We start from the raw sequence: 20,004 nt of genomic DNA on the forward strand, positions 1-20,004 counted from the left end.
AAGAGAGAGAGACCCCGAGAGAAAGAGGGAGAGACACCGAGAGAAAGAGAGAGAGACCCAGAAAAAGAGAGAGAGACCCGGGGAGAAAGTTATAGACAGAGGAGAAAGAGAGACCCAGAGAGAAAGAGAGAGAGACAGAGAGAAAGTGATACAGACAGAGGAGAAAGAGAGAGACCCCGAGAGAAAGAAAGATCCTGAGAGAAAGATAGAGACCCAGAGAAAAAGTGATACAGACAGAGGAGAAAGAGAAACCCAGAGAGAAAGAGATACAGACAGAGGAGAAAGAGAGAGACCCGGAGAGAAAGAAAGATCCTGAGAGAAAGATAGAGACCCAGGGAGAAAGTTATAGACAGAGGAGAAAGAGAGACCCAGAGAGAAAGAGAGAGAGACAGAGAGAAAGTGATACAGACAGAGGAGAAAGAGAGAGACCCCGAGAGAAAGAAAGATCCTGAGAGAAAGATAGAGACCCAGAGAAAAAGTGATACAGACAGAGGAGAAAGAGAAACCCAGAGAGAAAGAGATACAGACAGAGGAGAAAGAGAGAGACCCGGAGAGAAAGAAAGATCCTGAGAGAAAGATAGAGACCCAGGGAGAAAGTTATAGACAGAGGAGAAAGAGAGACCCAGAGAGAAAGAGAGAGAGACAGAGAGAAAGTGATACAGACAGAGGAGAAAGAGAGAGACCCAGAGAGAAAGCGATACAGATATAGGGGAAAGAGAGAGAAAGACTCAGAAAGGAGATACAGACCGAGGAGAAAGAGAGAGACCCAGAGAGAAAGAAACAGACAGAGGAGAAAGAGAGAGAGATAGAGAGAAAGAGAGTGACGGTGAGAGAAAGAGAGTGACCTAGAGAGAAAGAGAGTGACCCAGAGACAAAGAGAGAGAGAGACAGAGAGAGAAAGAGAGTGACCCAGAGAGAAAGAGAGTGACCCAGAGACAAAGAGAGTGACCCAGAGACAAAGAGAGAGAGAGACGGAGAGAGAAAGAGAGAGGCGGAGAGAGAAAGAGAGAGAGACGGAGAGAGAAAGAGAGAGAGACGGAGAGAGAAAGAGAGCGAGATGGAGAGAGAAAGAGAGAGAGAGATGGAGAGAGAAAGAGAGAGTGACCCAGAGACAAAGAGAGAGAGACCCAGAGAGAAAGAGAGAGAGACCCAAGAGAGAAAGAGAGAGACCCAGAGAGAAAGAGAGAGAGACCCAGAGAGAAAGAGAGAGAGAGAGAGAGAGACGGAGAAAAGAAAGAATGCTTGACATTTCAGGGCCTCCGTTCCTCATCTCACTTTGAAGTCTTTGTTCATAACATCTAACAATAAACGACAGATCCAGGACGGAAATTGGCTCCCGCTGTCTTCCTCCGCTCTGAGCTCAGGTGGAGAAGCGCCTACAGATTTCATCATTTTATTTTCAGTCTGTTGGAGAGCCCCTCATGCCTAAACAGACAGACATATCTGAAAGAACCAAAATAATTACCCCAGCACACCTTCAGGTTCTTAGCAGACCTGGGTTTAAGTACTATTTGAAATCTTTCAAATTCTTAAGCGTGGCTTGATTGAGCTTGCCTGGTGCAATGGAACCAATAGAATAGTCGCAAAACAGCAAACCCCACCCATTTGGCACCTCCAGGCAGGCTAAAGCAAACATTCAAGATATTTGAATGATTTCAAAAAGTATTTGAATCCTGGGGGATTTTATTTAAATGTGATAGCTTCAGATTGATTCACTGGACTCTTGTGTGCTTGCAGTCTCATTGTCTGAAATTCTTTTGGCTTATATTTTGGGGGGGTGAATAAATGAACGCCTCAAGAGTGCTAGCTATATAAATGCAAATAGTATTGTACTGCTTTGTGGTATGGCTCCATTCAAATGAAATCCAGAGCTTTTATCCTTTTATCATCGCCGCTAGAATCAGAAATGTCTGCTCATATCATTTTCGACACATAAAGAGCTCTGCTGGCTTGAATTAAACGAACTTGTTCATGCCACAGCCACCAGCCCATCTACCTAATTATATCAAAGGCAGACTATTCATTTGCTCCATTATTAGGTTGTGTGTGTGTGTGTGTGTGTGTGTGTGTGCGTGTGTGTCATTGTGTGTGTGTGTGTGTGTGTGTGTGTGTGTGTGTGTGTGTGTGTGTGTGTGTGTGTGTGTGTGTGTGTGTGTGTGTGTGTGTGTGTGTGTGTGTGTGTGTGTGTGTGTGAGAGAATGGCTGTTGCAGTGGCACTCGAAGATGAGCCAGGAGAAAGTGCTGGTGATTGCCAACCTGATGACTTTCATCTGCTGCTCTGATAAATGGTGGAGCAGCCCAGAGACTGGAGGAGTAGCCCAGAGACTGGAGGAGCAGCCCAGAGACTGGTGGAGCAGCCCAGAGACTGGTGGAGCAGCCCAGAGACTGGTGGAGCATCCCAGAGACTGGTGGAGCAGCCCAGAGAGTGGTGGAGGAGTAACCCAGAGACTGGAGGAGTAACACAGAGACTGGAGGAGTAACACAGAGACTGGAGGAGTAACCCAGAGACTGGAGGAGTAACCCAGAGACTGGAGGAGCAGCTCAGAGACTGGTGGAGCAGCCCAGAGACTGGAGGAGCAGCTCAGAGACTGGTGGAGCAGCCCAGAGACTAGAGGAGTAACCCAGAGACTGGTGGAGCAACCCAGACACTGGAGGAGCAGCTCAGAGACCAGTGGAGCAGCCCAGAAACTGGCAGATAGATAATTGGTGGAGCAGCCCAGAAACTGGCAGCTACACTAAATGGTGGAGCAGCCCAGAGACTGGTGGAGTAACACAGAGAATGACAGCTAGATAAATGGTGGAGCAGCCCAGAGACTGGCAGCTACATTAAAATACCCAGCATTACATTTCACATGTTGGGAAACACTCCAAATGGGATTTTGGGGTGAGGAGAGCGCGTGTTGATCCAGAACATGAAATTAACTAAGGGAGCACTAACAATCTTTTCCTTTTTTTCACTTTTAATTGTTTTATTATTATACCCTACTATCTCAGTTTGTTTGATGTCATGTTTCTGAATATCAGGGTGAGAGGAGGGAATCATTAATGGGGTGAGGATGAGAGGGGGGAATCATTCATGTGGTGAGGATGAGAGGGGGGGAATCATTAATGTGGTGAGGATGAGAGGGGGGGAATCATTAAGGTGGTGAGGGTGAGAGGGGGGGAATCATTAATGTGGTGAGGATGAGAGGGGGGGAATCATTAATGGGGTGAGGATGAGAGGGGGGAATCATTAATGTGGTGAGGATGAGAGGGGGGAATCATTAATGTGGTGAGGATGAGAGGGGGGGAATCATTAATGGGGTGAGGATGAGAGGGGGGGAATCATTAATGTGGTGAGGATGAGAGGGGGGGAATCATTAATGGGGTGAGGATGAGAGGAGGGAATCATTAATGTGGTGAGGATGAGAGGGGGGGGAATCATTAATGGGGTGAGGATGAGAGGAGGGAATCATTAATGTGGTGAGGATGAGAGGGGGGGAATCATTAATGTGGTGAGGATGAGAGGGGGGGAATCATTAATGGGGTGAGGATGAGAGGGGGGAATCATTAATGTGGTGAGGGTGAGAGGGGGGGAATCATTAATGTGGTGAGGGTGAGAGGGGGGAATCATTCATGTGGTGAGGGTGAGAGGGGGGAATCATTAATGTGGTGAGGATGAGAGGGGGGGAATCATTAATGGGGTGAGGATGAGAGGGGGGAATCATTAATGGGGTGAGGGTGAGAGGGGGGGAATCATTAATGTGGTGAGGGTGAGAGGGGGGAATCATTCATGTGGTGAGGGTGAGAGGGGGGAATCATTAATGTGGTGAGGATGAGAGGGGGGGAATCATTAATGTGGTGAGGGTGAGAGGGGGGAATCATTAATGTGGTGAGGGTGAGAGGGGGGAATCATTAATGTGGTGAGGATGAGAGGGTGAGAGGGGGGAATCATTAATGTGGTGAGGGTGAGAGGGGGGAATTATTAATGTGGTGAAGGTGGGAGGGGGGAATCATTAATGTGGTGAGAATGAGAGGGTGAGAGGGGGGAATCATTCATGTGGTGAGGGTGAGAGGGGGGAATCATTAATGGGGTGACGACGAGAGGGGGGGAATCATTCATGGGGTGAGGATGAGAGGGGGGAATCATTCATGGGGTGAGGATGAGAGGGTGGGAGGGGGGAATCATTCATGGGGTGAGGATGAGAGGGGGGAATCATTGATGGGGTGAGGATGAGAGGGGGGAATCATTGATGGGGTGAGGATGAGAGGGGGGAATCATTCATGTGGTGAGGATGAGAGGGTGAGGGGGGGGAATCATTGATGTGGTGAGGATGAGAGGGGGAATCATTAATGTGGTGAGGATGAGAGTGGGGAATCATTAATCTGGTGAGGGTGAGAGGGTGAGAGGGGGGAATCATTAATGTGGTGAGGATGAGAGGGGGGAATCATTAATGTGGTGAGGGTGAAAGGGTGAGAGGGGGGAATCATTAATGTGGTGAGGATGAGAGGGGGGAATCATTAATGTGGTGAGGATGAGTGGGGGGAATCATTAATGTGGTGAGGGTGAGCGGGTGAGAGGGGGGAATCATTAATGTGGAGTAGGGAATGCATATTTAACCTGCTCTCGCCCACATTGACTGACATGCTTTTTTCCACTGGTGGTGGGGAGGCTGGCTTCAATTAGCTAAACACTGGATCAGTGGAAGCTCCTGAGGGGAGGACGGATCATAATAATGGCTGGAACGGAGCAAATGGAATGGCACCAAACGCATGGAAACCATGGAAACCGTGTGTCTGATGTATTTGATGCCATTCCACCAATTCCGCTCCAGCCGTTACCACAAGCCCATCCTCCCCAATGAATGTGCCACCAACCTCCTGTGCTATGCCATACATGCACTGATACTGTACTTTGTGACTGTGAGAGTCTCCTGTACTGCCTCCTGTACTCTTTAGTAGAGGGAGGTTGGGTGGTTGGGGTAGAATGGCTTCCCCTCGAGAGTGAATGGGACATCAAGGGGAGGATAGGGGAAAATGCAATTAGCTCAGACCAGGATACTCCGGCCTGAGAAACTGTATCCATTTTGAAAGAGCTTTTTATTTTAGGCTTATTGGAGGAAGTGGACATATACAGGTTATTAATTTAAAATAAAATCAAATAAAAGTACCAGCCTACTGTGACTATATAAACATTAACTTGGGAAGTTTGACTCTGTGTTTGAGTTTGTACAGCGCTTTAAAAGTGACTGAAGCTTGGGTTTACATTCCCCAAGGGGAATACCCTCAAATGCCGAGTGCACCAATTAACTGCTACGGATCCTGGCTCAGGCCACAGCCCTCGCTAGCAAGGCCCTGTAATAATTACAACCCCCTCAGTGACTTACATATTCTCTAGCCATGCGCATCCATAATAACTATCAATATTACTTAGCGCCCTCTTGAGACCCGGAGGGCGCATGTTTTAATAATCGTGGCACGATATTAAACCCCGCTTCAACTGTCTTATTAAGGTTGCAGCTCACCATGTAGCCTACATATTAACCAGCCTATGAACAAGGTTACTACTGATACTAATTCCAGTCACCTTGCAATCAGGTAATCAGATCGGTATGGAGACGTGGAGAGGTTCAGAGACCCTCTTGGTCTTGGTAGTTGCTTTTAGCAGTGGGGTTCCAGCATTGGGAAATATGATTCATCAAGACATATACGGTCCAAAAGATACATTATACAGAAAAATATATATATAAAACGCAACATGCAACAATTTCAACGATTTTACTGAGTTACAGTTCATAGAATGAAATCAATCAATTTAAATAAATAAATTAGGCCCTAAACTATGGATTCCACTTCTGGGCAAGGACGCAGCCATGGGTGGGCCTGGGAGGGCGTAGGCCCACCTACTGGGGAGCCAGGTCCAGCGAATCAGAATGAGTTTTTCCCCACAAAAGGGCTTTATTATTACAGACAGAAATAATCCTCAGCACCCCCACTCCCCCTCCGGATGTGGAGGTCCTGGGTTGGCATGGTTACACATGGTCTGCGTTTGTGAGGCCGGTTGGATGCACGGCCAAATTCTCTAAAATAATGTTGGAGGAGGCTTATGGTAGAGAAATGTACATTCACATCTCTGGCAACAGCTCTGTTGGACATTCCTGCAGTCAGCATGCCAATTGCACTCTCACTCAAAACTTGACACGTGTGACATTGTGTTGTGTGGCAAAACATTTTAGAGTGGCCTTTTATTGTCCCAGCACAAAGTTCACCTGTGTAATGATCAAGCTGTTAATCAGCTTCTTAATATGCCAAACCTGTCAGCTGGATGGATTATCTTGGCAAATGAGAAATGCTCACTAACAGGGATGTAAACACTTTTGTGCACAACATTTGAGAAAAATAAGATTTTGAGGGTCTGGAAAATTTCTGGGATCTTTTATTTCAGCTCATGAAACAGGGGACCAACACTTTACACTGTGGCCAAGCTTCCTGCCATCCAGGACCTCTATACCAGGCGGTGTCAGAGGAAGGCCCTAAAAATTGTAAAAGACTCCAGCCACCCTACTCATAGACTGTTCTCTCTGCTACCATACGGCAAGCGGTACCGGAGCGCCGAGTTTAGGTCCAAGGGGCATCTAATCAGCTTCTACTCCCAAGCCATAAGACTCCTGAACATCTAGTCAAATGGCTACCAAGACTTTTCACATCCCCCCCCCCCTCTCCCCCCTGTATATAGCCTCCACATTGACTCTGTACCGGTACCCCCTGTATATAGCCTCCACATTGACTCTGTACCGGTACCCCCTGTATATAGCCTCACATTGACTCTGTACCACTACCCTCTGTATATAACCTCCACATTGACTCTGTACCGGTACCCCCTGTATATAGCCTCCACATTGACTATGTACCTGTACCCCCTGTATATAGCCTCCACATTGACTATGTACCTGTACCCCCTGTATATAGTCTCCACCTTGACTCTGTACCGGTACCCCCTGTATATAGCCTCCACATTGACTCTGTACCGGTACCCCCTGTATATAGCCTCCACATAGACTCTGTACCGGTACGCCCTGTATATAACCTCCACATTGACTCTGTACCGTAACACACTGTTTATCGCCTCCACATTGACTCTGTACCGGTACACCCTGTATATAGCCTCCACATTGACTCTGTACCGGTATTCCCTGTATATAGCCTCCACATTGACTCTGTACCGGTACACCCTGTATATAGCCTCCACATTGACTCTGTACCGGTATTCCCTGTATATAGCCTCCACATTGACTCTGTACCGGTACCCCCTGTATATAGCCTCCACATAGACTCTGTACCGGTACCCCCTGTATATAACCTCCACATTGACTCTGTACCGTAACACACTGTTTATCGCCTCCACATTGACTCTGTACCGGTACACCCTGTATATAGCCTCCACATTGACTCTGTACCGGTATTCCCTGTATATAGCCTCCACATTGACTCTGTACCGTAATACCCTGTATATAACCTCCACATTGACTCTGTACCGTAATACCCTGTATATAGCCTCCACATTGACTCTGTACCGGCTCCTCCCTGTATATAGCCTCCACATTGACTCTGTACCGTAATACCCTGTATATAGTCTCCATTATGACTCTGTACCGGCTCCCCCCTGTTTATCGCCTCCACATTGACTCTGTACCGGTACACCCTGTATATAGCCTCCACATTGACTCTGTACCGGTATTCCCTGTATATAGCCTCCACATAGACTCTGTACCGGTACCCCCTGTATATAACCTCCACATTGACTCTGTACCGTAACACACTGTTTATCGCATCCACATTGACTCTGTACCGGTACACCCTGTATATAGCCTCCACATTGACTCTGTACCGGTATTCCCTGTATATAGCCTCCACATTGACTCTGTACCGTAATACCCTGTATATAACCTCCACATTGACTCTGTACCGTAATACCCTGTATATAGCCTCCACATTGACTCTGTACCGGCTCCTCCCTGTATATAGCCTCCACATTGACTCTGTACCGTAATACCCTGTATATAGTCTCCATTATGACTCTGTACCGGCTCCCCCCTGTATATAGCCTCCACATTGACTCTGTACCGTAATACACTGCATATAGCCTCCACATTGACTCTGTACCGTAATACCCTGTATATAGCCTCCACATTGACTCTGTACCGTAATACCCTGTATATAACCTCCACATTGACTCTGTACCGTAATACACTGCATATAGCCTCCACATTGACTCTGTACCGTAATACCCTGTATATAACCTCCACATTGACTCTGTACCGTAATACCTTGTATATAACCTCCACATTGACTCTGTACCGTAATACCCTGTATATAGCCTCCACATTGACTCTGTACCGTAATACCCTGTATATAGTCTCCATTATGACTCTGTACCGTAATACACTGTATATAGCCTCCACACCCCCCTGTATATATTGTTATTTTTTACTGCTCCTCTTTAACTACTTTTATCTCTTATAATTATCCATATTTGTTTAAAACTGCTTAAAACTGCACTGTCAGTTAGGTGCTCGTCAGTAAGCATTTCACCTGTTGCATGTGACTAATACAATTTGATTTGATTTAAAAAAAAAATGGTTCCCCAAATGGAATGCGACATGAGATTGGTTAAAATGTTGTTGATGTCATCAGGCACGCCTGAACTCCATCCCACCAAAAACAGGCAGACATTTCAGCAGGTCTTTTCAAACAGCTCTAACACTCAAAGGGCATTAACATAATGTTAACAATATTGAAAAAGGAATAGTTTCACCATATTAAAATGAGAGTTCAGTTCACGCCACAGGGTTAACCTGAGGGACAAACGTAAATGAATCACTAATCACATGAAATAAATAAATGTCAAAATGCGGAATTTTGGCACTTTAATTTTGGCACTTTAATTTTGGCACTTCAGCAAGTCTTTTTTCATTAAAAAAAGAAGGTTTATTTAAATCTCTATGTGGTCTATATTAAAGGGCACTTCATTTAATATAACAGGCTTTTACAGTTCAATATTGGGGCACAAAAAGACCCTCTTTTTGTGGAATGACCCAAAGACAAAAATATCTACAAAAGACCCGTGAGTCGTTTGTTGTGAGGTACACTCCACTTGGTCCTTGTCTTCAGACAATTGAGTCGAATTAATGGAATATTCAAGTGCATATGATCTGTGGGAACTCGACTGACAGGTTAGAGTGACTGGCTGTGAGACTCTTTTGAGCTTGTTTTGTCTCACTTGCTTTACTTCTGACGGGCTCAGACAATTATTTTCAATCCCATTGAGACCAATGTCTCTTTTATAAAGCATCCCTTATTCACAAAATGCTATTGGCATAAGTAATATGGAATTAAATACACAATTATAACAATCAAAGGCCTGGAGCATGAGAAATAAAATAATAATAGTAATTTCCTCTGTGAACATGTCATTTACGAAAGGCACTAGTGTGTTTCCAATTGTAGAGTGTGTTCCATGTATATTGCGCGTAAAAACTAAATGCCATTTTACCTCAATTAATTTCAAGAATACTACTGTGGCATGAGTCAATCACAACGACTGCTCATGTCTGTCCATTTTCAATGATCCCCCTCGAGTCTCAATGTGGAGGCCCTCGTGTCTTTTGTGGGCTGAATGCCACCAAGAATCAACCCCCCACCCCCACCCCCCACTGTGCTATGTGATGACTCTGACTAAGCCTAGAATGAGCTTCTGATAGTGGGCCAGAGCAGCGCTCTGTAGGACCACTGTATCTAGGTTGTTACTGTGGTAACACTGCTCATACAGCCTACAGGTGCATTATGATGTCATCATTAAGACGTGTCGTGAGCATGTATGTCATAATCGTGTCATAATGACCTTGACTAAATACCAGCCATTTTGGAGTCAGTTAAAGTTTACCATATCGAGCATGACTTGACCGCTTGAAAAAAAACGCCAAACCCAACGCAGACGATTGGCTCCCGTTCCTGATGATGCATCTCTCAGGCAGTCATGGTCCTATATATACCAGCGGTATTTGTATTTATGAAACATCTTCATTAGTTCCTGCCAAGGCAGCAGCTACTCTTCCTGGGGTCCAGCAATATTAAGGCAGGTACACTACATGACCAAAAGTCTGTGGACAACTGCTCGTTGAACATCTCATTCCAGAAACATGGGCATTAATATGGAGTTGGTCCCCCATTTGCAGCTATAACAGCCTCTCCACTCTTCTGGGAACGCTTTCCACTAGAATGTTGGAACATTGCTGCTATAACAGCCTCTCTACTCTTCTGGGAACGCTTTCCACTAGAATGTTGGAACATTGCTGCTATAACAGCCTCTCTACTCTTCTGGGAACGCTTTCCACTAGAATGTTGGAACATTGCTGCGGGGACTTGCTTCCATTCAGCCCCCAAGAGCGTTAGTGATGTCAGGCACTGATGTGGGGCGATCAGGCCTGGCTCGCAATCGGCGTTCCAATTCATCCCAAAGGTGTTCTATGGGGTTGAGGTCAGGACTCTTTGCAGGCCAGTCAAGTTCTTCTACATCGGTCTCGACAAACCATTTCTGTATGGACCTCGCTTTGTGCATGGGGGGGGGGGGGGAGGCATTGTCATGCTGAAACAGGAAAGGGCCTTCCCCAAACTGTTTCCACTACTCTAGTACCACATACTGTATCTACAATACAAAATCCATGTGTCAGTGTGTGTAGAGTGCGTGTGATGTAGCATCTGTTTGTGTAAGCATGTGCCTGTGCCTCTGTGTGTATCTCTTCACAGCCCCCCTGCTGTTCCATATGGTGTATTTGTATCTTTTTGTTTTTTTTCAACTGATTCTACTGCTTGCATTAGTTACCTGATGTGGAATAGAGTTCCATGTAGTCATGGCTCAATGTAGTACTGTAACACCGCTCAGCACTAGAGTAGACTTTTAGAGCACTTCGATATAGGCTAAGTGCTATATGCCTCTGCTTGGGGGGGGGGGGGGGGGGGGGCTTAGGGAAGACTCGCTGTCCGCTGAAACTTGAATGTGAAACCCGGGTGGATTGGGGTTGAAGGGGAATGAAAGGGGGAGTGGTCAACAAAATAACAATGTTGAGTTCTGGAACAGCCATCCGCTGACTACAGAACACACGGCACAGGGCACAGATGTGTCTGCTATATGCTCCGATTGCCGACAGACAAGCTATCTGGATGAAGACAGGCAGAGTAAACAAAACAGAAATGGCCCAAACCCAAACGGACCCCTAGCCTCTAGCCCCAACCTCCTATCCAAGGTCCCTCTTGAGTCCCCCTTTGCAGATCTAAAAGGACTGGATAGGTATAAGCAATGTGGCAGAAACTACACCTGACAACATGCTGTAAACTCCACCTGACAACATGCTGTAAATTACACCTAACAACATACTGTAAACTACACCTGACAACATACTGTAAACTCACCTGACACCATACTGTAAACTACACCTGACAACATGCTGTAAACTACACCTGACAACATACTGTAAACTCACCTGACACCATACTGTAAACTACACCTAACAACATACTGTAAACTACACCTGACAACATACTGTAAACTCACCTGACACAATACTGTAAACTACACCTGACAACATGCTGTAAATTACACCTGACACCATACTGTAAACTACACCTGACAACATGCTGTAAATTACACCTGACAACATACTGTAAACTACACCTGACAACATGCTGTAAATTACACCTGACAACATACTGTAAATTACACCTGACAACATACTGTAAACTACACCTGACAACATACTGTAAACTACACCTGACAACATACTGTAAACTACACCTGACAACATACTGTAAACTACACCTGACAACATACTGTAAACTAAGCCTACAAATATATGTTGTAAACTAAACCTACCAGTATATGCTGTAAACTAAACCTACCAGTATATGCTGTAAACTAAACCTACCAATATATGTTGTAAACTAAACCTATCAATATATGTTGTAAACTAAACCTACCAATATATGTTGTAAACTCAACCTACCAACATATGTTGTAAACTAAACCTACCAGTATATTCTGTAAACTAAACCTACCAATATATGTTGTAAACTAAACCTACCAGTATATACTGTAAACTAAAGCTACCAGTATATGCTGTAAACTAAACCTACCAGTATATGTTGTAAACTGCACCTACCAGTATATGTTGTAAACTGCACCTACCAGTATACGTTGTAAACTAAACCTACTAACATTGCTGTAAACTAAACCTACCAGTATATGTTGTAAACTAAACCTACCAGTATATGTTGTAAACTAAACCTACCAATATATGCTGTAAACTAAACCTACCAGTATATGCTGTAAACTAAACCTACCAGTATATGCTGTAAACTAAACCTACCAGTATATGCTGTAAACTACACCTACCAGTATATGTTGTAAACTAAACCTACCAGTATATGTTGTAAACTGCACCTACCAGTATACGTTGTAAACTAAACCTACTAACATTGTTGTAAACTAAACCTACCAGTATATGCTGAAAACTAAACCTACCAGTATATGTTGTAAACTGCACCTACCAGTATACGTTGTAAACTAAACCTACTAACATTGTTGTAAACTAAACCTACCAGTATATGCTGTAACCTAAACCTACCAGTATTTGTTGTAAACTACACCTACCAGTATATGCTGTAAACTAAACCTATCAGTATATGCTGTAAACTAAACCTACCAGTATATGTTGTAAACTAAACCTACCAGTATATGTTGTAAACTAAACCTACCAATATATGCTGTAAACTAAACGTACCAGTATATGCTGTAAACTAAACGTACCAGTATATGCTGTAAACTAAACCTACCAGTATATGCTGTAAACTACACCTACCAGTATATGTTGTAAACTAAACCTACCAGTATATGTTGTAAACTGCACCTACCAGTATACGTTGTAAACTAAACCTACTGACATTGTTGTAAACTAAACCTACCAGTATATGCTGTAAACTAAACCTACCAGTATATGTTGTAAACTACACCTACCAGTATATGCTGTAAACTAAACCTACCAGTATATGCTGTAAACTAAACCTACCAGTATATGTTGTAAACTAAACCTACCAGTATATGCTGTAAACTAAACCTACCAGTATATGCTGTAAACTAAACCTACCAGTATATGTTGTAAACTACACCTACCAGTATATGCTGTAAACTAAACCTACCAGTATATGCTGTAAACTAAACCTACCAGTATATGTTGTAAACTAAACCTACCAGTATATGCTGTAAACTAAACCTACCAGTATATGTTGTAAACTAAACCTACCAGTATATGCTGTAAACTAAACCTACCAGTATATGCTGTAAACTACACCTACCAGTATATGCTGTAAACTAAACCTACCAGTATATGCTGTAAACTAAACCTACCAGTATATGCTGTAAACTAAACCTACCAGTATATGCTGTAAACTAAACCTACCAGTATATGCTGTAAACTAAACCTACCAGTATATGTTGTAAACTACACCTACCAGTATATGCTGTAAACTAAACCTACCAATATATGCTGTAAACTAAACCTACCAGTATATGTTGTAAACTAAACCTACCAGTATATGCTGTAAACTAAACCTACCAGTATATGTTGTAAACTAAACCTACCAGTATATGCTGTAAACTAAACCTACCAGTATATGCTGTAAACTAAACCTACCAGTATATGCTGTAAACTAAACCTACCAGTATATGCTGTAAACTAAACCTACCAGTATATGCTGTAAACTAAACCTACCAGTATATGCTGTAAACTAAACCTACCAGTATATGCTGTAAACTAAACCTACCAGTATATGCTGTAAACTAAACCTACCAGTATACGTTGTAAACTACACCTGATAATATATACTGTATATGTATTATAAAACATTGAAATACATTTATGACAACTGCAGATTAGCTCTACAGAGTATACTTGTGGTAAACATCTATCTCTATGCTCTACCTTAACCTTACATTGTGTTGTACATTTTGAATTGTAAACATCTGTAGGGTGGCAATCCTTTGTCCGTCCGTAAAAATAGTATAGTTCAACACATTGAAGTAGGTTTATATCCTGAGGCCTGACAATATGCCGACTGATATGAGGTTTGTATCCTGAGGCCTGACAATATGCCGACTGATATGAGGTTTATAACCTGAGGCCTGACAATATGCAAACTGATATGAGGTTTGTATGCCGAGGCCTGACTACATGCTGACTGACATGAGGTTTATATCCTGAGGCCTGACAACACGCTGACTGATATTAGGTTTGTATCCCGAGGCCTGACAACACGCTGACTGATATTAGGTTTGTATCCCGAGGCCTGACAACACGCTGACTGATATTAGGTTTGTATCCCGAGGCCTGACAACATGCTGACTGATATTAGGTTTGTATCCCGAGGCCTGACAACACGCTGACTGATATGAGGTTTGTATCCCGAGGCCTGACAACACGCTGACTGATATTAGGCTTGTATCCTGAGGCCTGACAACACGCTGACTGATATGAGGTTTGTATCCCGAGGCCTGACAACACGCTGACTGAAAGGATTTAAATAAGTGCAGAAGAGACTAAGGGGCTCAGAACTGCTGAAATGGTTACGTTCTTGGCTTCCTAGTGTTGTCCTCCCATTTTCATGTTCAAGATTCGTTCATGTGTCAGGCATCGCTCGTTAGATTCACCCCCACCATGAGAGACACGCGTGTTCAAACAACCTCACGGATTCACAAATGAAATAGACACGTTCATCTGTATGCCCCGTGCCATCTACATATGAGAGCTGTGTGAATACTGAAAGCAATTGAATAGATAAAGAAAGGCTTTGATAGCAACGAACTCGTCAGCGCAGATTTGACTGGGTTGGCGAATCAAATACACTCTCAGTCGCGTTCCAGAGGACTCTGCTACAGTTGCTGTTCTGCTTCTCTTTCAGATCGTAAAATGAGAATAAGAGTGAGCCTGAACCAAATGTCACCGTTTAAAGTACCCGTCTTTATTTTCTATAGCCTATGGTAGAGTTGATTAAGAGATAAGAATAAATGTGTAAATTCTTATACAGCCTGTGTCATTCAGGCTGTGTCATTCCTGCTAAGTGGAAGGATCTTCTGTCTTCGTAGCTGACACAGACCTCCTTGTTGCTGTACGTAGCTGTACAAAGCCTAAGTTCTTATCCAGTGCAACTTACAGTAGGGAGTGGAAACATTTTCAGACATTTTTCCAACGTACTGGTACCCCCCCCCCCCCCAAGCACAACACATATCCAACAGAACCACATGGGACCATTCACTGAGGGAGTAGCATGGGGTCCCTAGCCCGCCGCCAACCCCCCAAAAAAGATAAATTAACAGAAGGAACGGTCCCCCTCCCACCCTTGTGTAACAATACGAGCTGACCTCTGCCTGGTGGATATATGTACCAGCCATTCGGTTTAGCTGCCACAATCACAATTCGCCTGAAGTCGAAACAAATCAAATGTATTTATATAAACATTCGTACATCAGCTGATATCTCAAAGTGCTGTACAGAAACCCAGCCTAAAACCCCAAACAACAAGTAATGCAGGTGTAGAAGTCCATTCATTACTTCAAGTTGGAGGTGCCCTATCAAAAAAGAGAATTGTTGTCAGACCTTAAGCAGGAGACGTAAATGGACACCAAGGGGGCCTGGTTCAGGAGGATGCAATGTTACAGAGCGTTCAGATAGAAAGCCATTTTGCAGATCGGGTATGGTCGTCTGTCATGTAGAATGGGGATACTGTCAGCTCTATGAGCAAACCTCCTGAAAGTTTCTCCTCACTAAATAAACCCCCCGAACTTGTTTTTACCCTGCTATTATTTTTTTTTTTTAACTCTGTACTCTTCTTGCAGTCTTTTATCGAGATGTTTTCTACACGAGCAGATCATGGAGATGGGCAAAAGCCTGTGAACTCAAGACTCTCTGAAACACGTTTCTCTGTTGCTCATATATCCTTCCTGTGAATTCACATCTCTAACAAATGAATAAAAACGTACAGAAATATTGAATAACACAAGTAGCATGAACTCCTTTTTTAAATATTTATGTACTTTACCCAACCTGTACGTTTTCCACATTAGCACAGTCACACCTCCACCTATTTACTGTAGAAATACAGCCCAGAAAGTCTTACCTTGCCCACGTAGAGTGGCTCGTCCCCCATGTACTCCTCCAGCACAAAGAACTGGTTCCACACCCAGCTGCGCCTCTGCCTGGGGTGTGCCCCCCCTTCGCCGCTCCTTTGGTACATCCCGACCTGATGCAGGGGCACTGAGTTCAAGGTCAGGCCAGAGCAGCCCATCTCCCAAAGGGGTACGAGCACAGTCAACACGCTAATCACACTCCACATGGGGGGACAGTTCAGTCGCATCTTTTTTGATACAATTTGTTTGTTGAAATTTTACTGGAAAAGACTCAAGAAGAAGTGTTGTCCACCATCCACCGGCGTTGTCCACCATCCACCGGCCTTGTCCACCATTCACTGAATAAACTGGGGGGGGGGGGTCAACAGAAGAGACACTCCAGGTGGTGTTTAACGAGGAAGTGTATCCTTCGGCAGACAGACGGATGGATTGTGATTGCTGCTTGCCAAGGTGTCAGAACACATCTACTTCACACCTGCAGTTGATAATTGGAGCCTATCAGAAAGAATGAGAAAGATAGGGGAGGGGGAGAGGGAGAAAGAGAGGGGAGGGGGAGATGGAGAGGGAGAAAGAGAGGGGGGGAGAGGGAGAAAGAGAGGGGAGGAGGAGATGGAGAGGGAGAAAGAGAGGGGAGGGGGAGAGGGAGAAAGAGAGGGGAGGGGGAGATGGAGAGGGAGAAAGAGAGGGGAGGGGAGAGGGAGAAAGAGAGGAGAGGGGGAGAGGGAGAAAGAGAGGGGAGGGGGAGAGGAAGAAAGGAGAGGGAGAAGGAGAGGGGAGGAGGAGATGGAGAGGGAGAAAGAGAGGGGAGGGGGAGAGGGAGAAAGAGAGGGGAGGGAAGATGGAGAGGGAGAAAGAGAGGGGAGGGGGAGAGGGAGAAAGATAGGGGAGGTGGAGAGGGTGAAAGAGAGGGGAGGGGGAGAGGGAGAAAGAGAGGGGAGATGGAGAGGGAGAAAGAGAGGGGAGGGGGAGAGGGAGAAAGAGAGGGGAGGGGGAGAGGGAGTAAGAGAGGGGACGGGGAGAGGGAGAAAGATAGGGGAGGGGGAGAGGGAGAAGGAGAGGGGAGGGGAGAGGGAGAGGGAGAAAGAGAGGGGGGGGATGGAGAAATAGAGGGGAGGGGGAGAGGGAGTAAGAGAGGGGAGGGGGAGGGGGAGAGGGAGAAAGAGAGGGGAGGGGGAGAGGGAGAAAGAGAAAGAGTGGGGAGGAAGAGAGAGAGGGAGAAATACAAGGGAGGGGAGAGTGAGGTAGAAATAGAAGGGAGGGGAGAGGGAGAAAGAGAGGGGAGGAGGAGAGGGTGAAAGAGAGGGGAGGGGGAGAGGGAGAGGGAGAAAGAGAAAGAGAGGGGAGGGAGATGGAGAGGGAGAAAGAGAGGGGAGGGGGAGAGGGAGAAAGAGAGGGGAGGGGGAGAGGTAGAAAGAGAGGGGAGGGGGAGAGGGAGAAAGAGGGGGGAGGGGGAGAGGGTGAAAGAGAGGGGAGGGGGAGAGGGAGAGGGAGAAAGAGAGGGGAGGGAGAGAGAGAGGGAGAAATAGAAGAGAGGGGGAGAGGGAGAAATAGAGCGGAGGGGGAGAGGGAGAAAGAGAGGGGATGGGGAGAGGGAGAAAGAGAGGGGAGGGGGAGAGGGAGAAATAGAGGGGAGGGGGAGAGGGAGAAAGAGAGGGGAGGGGAGAAGGAGAAAGAGAGGGGACGGCGAGAGGGAGAAAGAGAGGGGAGGGGGAGAGGGAGAAGGAGAGGGAGAAGGAGAGGGAGAGGGAGAAAGAGAGGGGAGGGGGAGATGGAGAAAGAGAGGGGAGGGGGAGAGGGAGTAAGAGAGGGGAGGGGGAGAGGGAGAAAGAGAGGGGAGGGGGAGAGGGAGAAAGAGAAATAGAGGGGAGGGAGAGAGAGAGAGAGGGAGAAATAGAAGGGAGGGGGAGAGGGAGGTAGAAATAGAAGGGAGGGGAGAGGGTGAACGAGAGGGTAGGGGGAGAGGGAGAAAGAGAGGGGAGGGGGAGAGGGAGAAAGAGAGGGGAGGGAGAGAGAGAGGGAGAAATAGAAGGGAGTGGGAGAGGGAGAAAGAGAGGGGAGGGGGGGAGGGAGAAAGAGAAGGGAGGGGAGAGGGAGAAAGAGAGGGGAGGGGAGAGGGAGAAAGAGAGGGGAGGGGGAGAGGGAGAAGGAGAGGGGGAGGGGAGAGGGAGAAAGAGAGGGGAGGGGGAGAGGGAGAAAGAGAGGGGAGGGAGAGAGAGAGGGAGAAATAGAAGGGAGTGGGAGAGGGAGAAAGAGAGGGGAGGGGGAGAGGGAGAAAGAGAAGGGAGGGGAGAGGGAGAAAGAGAGGGGAGGGGGAGAGGGAGAAGGAGAGGGGGAGGGGGAGAGGGAGAAAGAGGGGAGGGGGAGAGGGAGAAAGAGAGGGGAGGGAGAGAGAGAGGGAGAAATAGAAGGGAGAGGGAGAAAGAGAGGGGAGGGGGGAGGAGGGAGAAAGAGAGGGGAGGGGAGAGGGAGAAAGAGAAGGGACGGGGAGAGGGAGAAAGAGAAGGGACAGGGAGAGGGAGAAAGAGAGGGGAGGGGGAGAGGGAGAAAGAGAGGGGAGGGGAGGGAGAGGGAGACAGAGAGGGAGGGGGAGATGGAGAACGAGAGGGAGGGGGGAGAGGGAGTAAGAGAGGGGAGGGGAGAGGGAGAAAGAGAGGGGAGGGGGAGAGGGAGAAAGAGAAAGAGAGAGGAGGGAGAGAGAGAGGGAGAAATAGAAGGGAGGGGGAGAGGGAGGTAGAAATAGAAGGGAGGGGAGAGGGTGAAAGAGAGGGTAGGGGGAGAGGGAGAGGGAGAAAGAGAAAGAGAGGGGAGGGAGAGAGAGAGGGAGAAATAGAAGGAGGGGGAGAGGGGAGAAAGAGAGGGGAGGGGAGGGAGAGAGAGAGGGAGAAATAGAAGGGGGGAGGAGAGGGAGAAAGATAGGGGAGGGGGAGAGGGAGAAAGATAGGGGAGGGGGAGAGGAAGAAAGAGAGAGGAGGGGGAGAGGGAGAAAGATAGGGGAGGGGGAGAGGAAGAAAGAGAGAGGAGGGGGAGAGGACAAAGAGAGGGGAGGGAGAGAGAGAGGGAGAAATAGAAGGGAGGGGGAGAGGGAGAAAGAGGAGGGAGGGGAGAGGGAGAAAGAGAGGGGAGGGGAGAGGGAGAAGAGAGGGAGGGGCGGGGCGGAGGGAGAAAGAGAGGGGAGGAGCAGAGGGAGAAAGAGAGGGGAGGGTGAGAGGAAGAAGAGAGGGAGGGGAGAGGGAGAAAGAGAGGGGAGGGGCAGAGGGAGAAAGAGAGGGGATGGGAGAGGGAGAAAGAGAGGGAGGGGCAGAGGGAGAAAGAGAGGGGAGGGGAGGGGGTGAAAGAGAGGGGAGGGGGAGAGGGAGAAAGAGAGGGAGGGGAGAGGGAGAAAGAGAGGGGAGGGGGAGAGGGAGAAAGAGAGGGGAGGGGCAGTGGGAGAAAGAGAGGGGAGGGGAGGGGGTGAAAGAGAGGGGAGGGGGAGAGGAAGAAAGAGAGGGGAGGGGCAGAGGGAGAAAGAGAGGGGAGGGGAGGGGGTGAAAGAGAGGGGAGGGGAGAGGGAGAAAGAGAGGGGAGGGGGAGAGGAGAAAGAGAGGGGAGGGGGAGAGGGAGAAAGAGAGGGGAGGGGTAGAGGGAGAAAGAGAGGGAGGGGAGGGGTGAAAGAGAGGGGAGGGGGAGAGGAAGAAAGAGAGGGGAGGGGAGAGGAGAAAGAGAGGGGAGGGGGAGAGAGAGAAAGAGAGGGGAGGGGGAGAGGGAGAAAGAGAGGGGAGGGGGAGAGGGAGAAGAGAGGGAGAAGAGAGGGA

At 46.9% G+C, this 20,004-nt stretch overlaps 1 protein-coding gene across 1 annotated transcript in view; it reads right to left on the minus strand.

Moving 5' to 3' along the window:
* The window catches only part of LOC109872251 (cadherin-7-like), a 102,979-nt gene extending 86,316 nt beyond the window's left edge, over positions 1–16,663 (minus strand). The window contains exon 1 of the mRNA XM_020463423.2: positions 16,204–16,663. Coding sequence (XP_020319012.2) covers positions 16,204–16,440 — 237 coding nt within the window. The 5' untranslated portion in view covers positions 16,441–16,663. The remainder of the gene's footprint in view (positions 1–16,203) is intronic.
* Between the last annotated feature and the right edge of the window lie 3,341 nt (positions 16,664–20,004).

This window comes from Oncorhynchus kisutch, linkage group LG27, assembly GCF_002021735.2.
Source record: "Oncorhynchus kisutch isolate 150728-3 linkage group LG27, Okis_V2, whole genome shotgun sequence".
Taxonomy (NCBI): domain Eukaryota; kingdom Metazoa; phylum Chordata; class Actinopteri; order Salmoniformes; family Salmonidae; genus Oncorhynchus; species Oncorhynchus kisutch.